Source organism: Pholis gunnellus (assembly GCF_910591455.1).
Source record: "Pholis gunnellus genome assembly, chromosome: 13".
NCBI classification, from domain to species: Eukaryota; Metazoa; Chordata; class Actinopteri; order Perciformes; family Pholidae; genus Pholis; species Pholis gunnellus.
The window spans coordinates 12,389,413-12,396,754 of NC_136540.1; the positions used below are offsets into that span (position 1 = coordinate 12,389,413).

At 44.6% G+C, this 7,342-nt stretch overlaps 1 protein-coding gene across 1 annotated transcript; it reads left to right on the forward strand.

The window, feature by feature from the left end:
• The first annotated feature begins 313 nt into the window (after positions 1–313).
• spry4 (sprouty homolog 4) lies at positions 314–4,644 on the forward strand. Its single transcript, XM_079172395.1, has 2 exons — positions 314–475; positions 2,958–4,644. Exon 2 carries the CDS (start codon positions 3,009–3,011, stop codon positions 4,152–4,154), a length of 1,146 nt encoding a protein of 381 aa, XP_079028521.1. The 5' UTR covers positions 314–475; positions 2,958–3,008; the 3' UTR covers positions 4,155–4,644.
• The last annotated feature ends 2,698 nt before the right edge of the window (positions 4,645–7,342 follow it).

The following is a 7,342-nucleotide window of genomic DNA, read 5'->3' on the forward strand; positions in this document are numbered from 1 at the left end:
TCATTCGCCATTTCTTCCCATTCATAAAAATCTCGGCATCGCGCCTGCGCAATGCCATTCGGAGTCCTCCCCATTCATAAAAATGTAACCTCCGCATTTCAGCCCTCCCGAGCTGCTCTGCCCTCCCATTCACAAAAAAAAGAGAAAAAAAGCCGAGGCATCTGCGCAGTGCCGTCCCTTCCCTTTCCTCTACCCTCCCATTCATAAAAAACTCACTTCCCTCCCCCTCGGTGGTTGCAACATCATATCCAAAGCTCTGCATCCACAACCGCAGTCGCCTTTTACGCACCAGCGAGTGGAGAATAGTGCAGGAGATCTGCTCTCCTTTCGAATGACTTTGCTCATATCACATCCAGACATTTGGACTTATCCGTACTCAACATTTGTGGAGCTACTCACTCGCTTGGACTGGACTATAGACTGCGCGCAAACGTCGTGCGCAACGAAGAGATGAGAATTCTGTCCTGAAACCAGAGTAAGTGATCACCTCTGGTGTTTTGTCATCGTTAAATCTTTCTAACTTGTCAGCGTGTGGCTGCACAGCCCGACTCTTTCGCCCCCTTTCCTGCCTGCGCCTGACTCTCAATCCGCTGGATCGCAGGCACGAAAGTGCTCCTTGCTAACTCTATTTAGCAACAAGCTGTTTCGCCGACCAGTGTTTGCACTTTGTGTAAATATTTAACCACCGATTTTGTACCAAAGGCAAGGTTGAGGGCGCAGAGTGGGGAAACAGCGTCGCGTTTTAAAGCGCGACTTATTCGCAACGCCACTTCTTTTGACAGCATATGCATATAAAGCGTGGCTATTTGTGGCGTCCCTTTAAAGCCGCTGTCACGACAAAAGCCAGCGGAACAGATCCGTATTTCAATCTCTGTTGAAATCTCCGCCTGCTATGAAGACTGTATGTTGTAGCATATCTCGGGCGGTTCTGTTGCGTGTCTCGTTCTCCGCCTGGTTGGCGCACCATGTCGGTTGTGTCAGGTGTCTTTGCCATTAGCTTTTTCATTTCGTGCGGCTCACTTCTTAGAACATCAATAAATATGTCTTTAATACGTTTATTTTGGTTGCCAAGAGCGATAACGTCCAGGTATACGCATCATCGAAACTATGCATTAAACCGCCGCCGATTAAAATTACCCCTCGACCGGCTGTCTGGTGGCACACAGTGTACCGTTTTCAACATCAATGTCATATTGTTCTCAATATACAGATATTAGGAGTGATGTGTTGAATACGTGGTTACAATGCCTATATAAACATGCTATTTGAATATGTCGAGCGTCCGCCTCCGGTTTTATGACTCAGTCCATTCACATATCGAAGGGAGGGACGCGCACGCACGCAGGCACACACACGCACTTGAACACGCACCGTTCCGGCTTGGAGCTCATAATGCTCTAGATTTGACGATCACAAAAGCTTGTGTCGGTGCCAGCAATGTCGCAACAGGTTTCCTCAACCAGGCTTCTGCAAATCCGAGGAAAAGGAGAATAACGAGCCGACGGTCAAGCAGAGCTGTGTCGACTAGCCTACTGACGTTTTTTTAATACATAAAATAGATCCTCAATCAGCAGTAATAAAGCACAACACGACCGTTTTTAGGTCCTTGGAAAATCCAGGTTGCCTTGACAGAATAATCCGAACCATAATGCATTTCATGGTCTGAATGAGGTTTTGTGGGCTGTTTTGCAATAAGCTAACTAAACACCGCAGATGTGGGTCAGTGGAAATGTCGGTCGGGCTGCGTCGTTTGTCTTCAATCATCTTATTGTTTTCTGTAAAGCAGGTTAGGTATTTGCCGGCCGCCGAGAGTTTGTCGATGAAATTAATGATGAAACCGATTTCATTCAGGCTCATCATGACTGGAGCGCATTGATTCATGCTTGCAACACCGAGTGCAGCCACCAGCTTTCATTCACAAAAAACCTGCAGTTCACAAAATCAGATCCATTCACAAATTGCCAGAGTGTCTCGTTTTGTCTGATTCAAATTTGTGTTTATGTACATATATTGAAAGAGATCATTTACAACTGACACAATTATTGGTACAATTGTATTACTGTCTTTTTAATGACTGATTCCAGCCAACAACTTAATTTTCTTCTCTTCTTGCGTTCATTTGGGGTTATTTCAAGTCCCATTTCTGGCAGTCTTCTCTCTTTGCTCTGCCTTGTTTTGCATCTTTGAGTCTTTTGCATGCAAGCCCTGCTCTCTGGTGCTCCCTGCTCTTTAGAAGAGAGGCGATGAGAGCCCAACTCCTATTGTTCTAATGTCAAAGTTAGAATAGAGGAGGTTTGAAACCCTGTTGGTATTCAGTCTAAAGATCAAGATCGTTTGGAAACTCTACATTCAGATTATTGCAGAAAACCGGCCTTGAAAGAGGTTGAGAAAGCTTTTGTTTTAAAATATTTAATAATTGTCTTTGGTAAAGCAAACTATGTGTAATACATCAGTCAGTTTAACGTGTCGTCCGAGGAGTTGATCTAAAATCTAGTGATCCCTTAGTCATTGTATGTATTATACCATTGTATGTATTATAATTGTAACAGAAGCAACGCAAAAGCAGCAGGAAATTGAAATTATATCACGGATAAACTGATAAAAATAACAACATGGCCCTCAAATAAACATTAACATGTGTGATTAAATACAAGGTTGAATACATGCAAAGGATGTTTTCTTATATAATGTCAAATTAATTGAAGACACATAATCACACTGTTCTTTATGGCGAACCTGGCTGTCATTCTTTGAACAGTTTTGTGACATATTGACGTGGAAAAGATCAAAATCTTCCCTGTCACACTTGATTCTTAATATACTTAGCTTTATTTCTGGTTTCAGATAAGATGTTTAGAAAAAAAAAAAAGAGGATCAAAGGGGTAAAAGAGCAGGAACTTAAACAACAGCAGATGCATCCGGTCATAACTGTCTCTTGTGTGTCTGTCTTTTTGCAGTTTTGCTAAATGCTGCTTTAGAGTGAAGACGTGCGAGGCACCAGCCTACACATGGAGTCCAGGGTTCCCCACCACATCCCCGGCGTGTCCTCCTCCCTCATATCCCAGCCCCTGCTGGACAGTCGAGTGCCCTACGGCCGCCTACAGCACCCTCTCACCATCTACCCCATCGACCAGATAAAGTCCTCGCATGTGGAGAACGACTACATCGACAGCCCTGCCGTCGTCTCCCAGCAGCCCCCGAGCCAGAAGTCTGTGAACCGAAGAATCAATTGGCTTGGTCAGAATCAGGAGGCCTTCCTCGGGGCAAACCACAACCATCATCACAATCACCAACACCAGCACCACCAGCAGGGCAGGTGCGAGCCCCACTCCCACCAGGACACCACCACCCACCCTTGGATTTCCTTCAGTGGGAGGCCCAGCTCTATCAGCAGCAGCAGCAGCACCTCGTCTGATCAGAGGCTATTGGACCACGCTGCCCCCACCCCAACGGTGGACCACCACCCAAACCCGCAACCCCACCAGGGCCCCGTCAACACAATCACAACCCGAACTCCAGGCTGCTTTGCTTCCTCTGAATCAAAAGTCCTCACCTCCTCATCCTCTGCTTCCTCCTGCGCCTCCTCTAAATCGCTGGACCTCAAGTCTGCAAAGATGCCTGCAGGAGGCGTGTGCACCACTGGAGGCCAGCAGGGTTTGGCGCTGATCCCTTCCTCCCCGGCCGAGAAGAAGCACCTCCTTCTCTGCGAGCACTGTGGGAAGTGCCGATGCACGGAGTGTACACTCCCCCGGACCCTACCCTCTTGCTGGGTCTGCAACCAGGAGTGCCTGTGCTCTGCTCAGAGCCTGGTGGATACAGCCACCTGTATGTGCCTGGTCAAAGGGATCTTCTACCACTGCACCGAGGATGAGGACGACGAGGGCTCTTGCGCCGACAAGCCCTGCTCGTGCTCCCAGGCCAACTGTTGTGCACGCTGGTCCTTCATGGCTGCCCTTTCAGTTGTCCTGCCTTGCCTGGTCTGCTATCTGCCAGCTACAGGTCTGGCCAAACTGGGACAGAAGTGTTACGACAATGTTAGCAGGCCCGGCTGCCGCTGCAAGAACTTGCAGGGTGGCGTGAGTGCCCCTGTGTGTAAAAACGGAGGGGTGGAAGCAAAAGTTGGGACGCTAGAGAAGCAGCAGCAGGGATCATGATAGTGGACCAAACTGGCTAGCGGTGGCCTTGCTAAGAATTGGACAGGACCACACAGTACTTGCTTGCTCTCTATGGATAGGACAATCCAACACCAACCCCTTAAACTACCCCATTAATCTACTGGAAGGTGACTTATGTAAAACAAAGGTACTTAAATGGCTTCTTGACCTATGTTGGATGATCAAATGGGGCCTATTCTCAGAGAGTTGGCTAGTATGAATAGCTAACAGGCCCTCTGAGATGTTTTTTTTGTTTGTTTGTAAGAGTGACACAAGAAGAAGAAGAGGCAAGATTGTGGGACTAGTGTTTGTGTTGTTTCGCAAAGATGGCTGAAGGCACAAAGTCATTGTACCTCTCTGCTGCTCCGTATTTCTCAACTAATTTTGTAACGGTAACTAACCAGAAGCTAGTTGCTGGTCCTCAGATAACATAAAGGTTATTTGATGGAGATAAATATCTGTACGCTCCCCACCACCCCCCAAAAGCACAGCCCAGTGTCCCTCTGTCTGAACAAACAGAAAAATGTGTGATCACCTATACTGCGGCTTTATAATAGGCAAGAGTGAAACCACCACTTACTCACTCTCTCCACTATTATGATGAGCACCATCTTATAGTGTCGCCATTTTCCCTCTGTTAGCTTAAAGATGCTAGCTTGGTAATGCTAACATTTTATCTCTAAGCATCAATCTCCACGGAGGAGCTGTAAAAACAAGCCTTTGTGAGACTTAAAGATATTAGTAATTTTCCATAATTCTTACTGTCTTGTGCATAAGCAGTTGTACAGCAACGGAGAGAGAGATGGTCACTTTACCGTGTGATTTTCCGGTTTTTGGGGGGTGAATCCCAGAGATTCTAAAAGTTTTTGAATGCTGTTCACCAATCACCTCAGAGGTAATGCATGTCATGACCTGCATGCTCTAGTCTAATGGTTAGCCACCATGCTAGAAGTCGATGTGTCGTAGAGAAATTGTGTAAAAAAAGTACACCCAACCTTCTCAGGGACTGTTTCAGTAATCCTCTCTATAACTTGGCCTACAGCATGTTGATTTCTAAACTGCCTCAGAGCCTGGTCTACTTCCTCTTTGCACAAGAAGGCAAAGAAACATTTAGGGGCAAAAAGGCAATAGTGAATAATTTAAAACAAGTAAGCTAAGTGAGCGACAAACTGGCCAGAAAATAAGGTTTCCAGAGGAGAGGGGATGCAGGTGATAGAGAGTGAAGGGAAGGCATAGCAAAGTTGTTGTTGTGTTTATATCTAGTCAGCCTTTGTCGAAATCAAACCTGCCACTTGCACAACCTTTTTAGGAAGACGCAAACCCCTTAAAGGATGTACTAAAGCACAGTATTAACCACCACCTCAGCTATCTCACATTACGTTTGCGTGCACTACATTTAGTCCACACACCCCAAGCCCCCTCTACACAAAGTGTCTTCATTAAAGTCTAATCATGCTGCATAGCTGCGTTAGTCAGATAGTCTGTCTTTTATTCTTAAAGTCTATTTTTGTGGCTTGCATGATGTTCTTAGGACTTTGCCAAAGGAAGCTAGCGTACAGTAGCTTGTTTTCGCTGTCTGAGTGATCACAGTTGTTATGCACATTTGCCAAATGGAGTAGACGGCAGTTGGTTCTTAAAAGGCATTCTGACCTTTAATACAGATGGCCTTTTTGGCATAAAGGCAGACTGTCTTTGTTGCTCCAAAACACACACCTCTCTTTCATGTTGGACCCTTAACTTCCATTAGGGCGCCTACTTTTGCTCATAGCTGTATTTGTCTTGTTGCACAAAGCTGATATCACACAGGAAAAAGAGAAAAAAAAAACACACACACTGTCCTTAGTCTTGAATGTATGAGGCAATATTTTCAAACCTAGCAATTCAGTCCGAGAGAAAGGTGCCAAAACTGAGAATGATTGTGTGACTGGGCAAAGGCCTAATACATGTAAGTGGGCGGCAAAAATCACAAATGTTTTGACGATATATTTAGTAATAGAGCTATGCAGGTGAAATGTTATTTGCTGTAAATAGTTTCACAACATTTGTGTTCTTTAGAAGAGACTTTTAAATGTCCTTGAAAGATTGCATGGTACGTTATAACTACAATTCAGTACAAAATATATAGAGAATATATTAGATATATATTTTGAGGGTAAGATTGAGATGTTTTTGAGGTTGTGAGATTTAAAAAAAAAAAAAGAGGGAGGGTGGCTAGAGGAAGGTTTGGGAAAGGGTAACAAAAATGACAGGTCTTTCTATCACTAGCACTTGATTTAGAAAAGTATGCCGGGCAATAACAAAAAAAAAAGAAGAAAAAACTCCTGCTGTTAATGCTATCCATGGCTATCATTAGCAGTCGAGAGGCTAAGCTAATTCCCTGGTTCCTCTCCGAGTCCTACAGACTGTGGACTCATTGAATCCACACAGGGAACACAATCTACCCCTATCCGGATCAACCCATTTCCTGCTGTTACTGCTCAGTGTCTCATCTCTCTCCCCTCTTTTTCTCTCTCGTGCTTTTTCCCCTTCCTCTCTTCCCTCGTCTTCCCTCCTTCCTCTATGAGAAATAGTCCAACAAAACACCCCTGGCCTTGATTGACAAACACAGCTGCTGTGCATAAACTTGTCATACCACAGAGACGGGAGAGAAAGACAAGTCTGTCTCTCTTTCTCTCCATTTCTCGTCTGTTATCCCCCCGTCTTTGTTTTTCCTCGGGATTTTGTAGATCTGTGCCATCTTTTTAATCAGTGGACCTCTTTTTCCAACAGTTGCTGCCTCTCTTTTCTTTTATTACGCAGCTCTGTCACTGTAAGAGTAATACTCTTCATTTCGTGTTAGCTTTATACTTTTTTTTTATGTGCTCGCTAGCCTGTTCAAGGTGTGGAATAATCATTCAACAACGACAACTCAATGATTAAAACATTTTTATTCTTCTCTCTTTTTTTCCTCTGCTACAATGCTGTGACTTTTACACACCCACACCCCTTTGTGTCGCTTATTTTGCGGGCACAGATTTTTTTTCAACCCAAACAAGAGGAAAAGTCTCATACAGCTGGGTGATGATACTCCATTCCTTTATGCCTTTGCAATGTCAATGTTTGGGATTAAGAACGAGATCTGTGCTTTTGTTTTGTTTAGATATAACAAAAAGAAAAAAAAAACTCTCATATAAAAGGTTCCCTTTATA

What these genes read in the sequence shown, in the direction of transcription:
- spry4 (XM_079172395.1), top strand. Translation starts at nt 3,009, where the DNA reads ATGGAGTCCAGGGTTCCCCACCACATCCCCGGCGTGTCCTCCTCCCTC.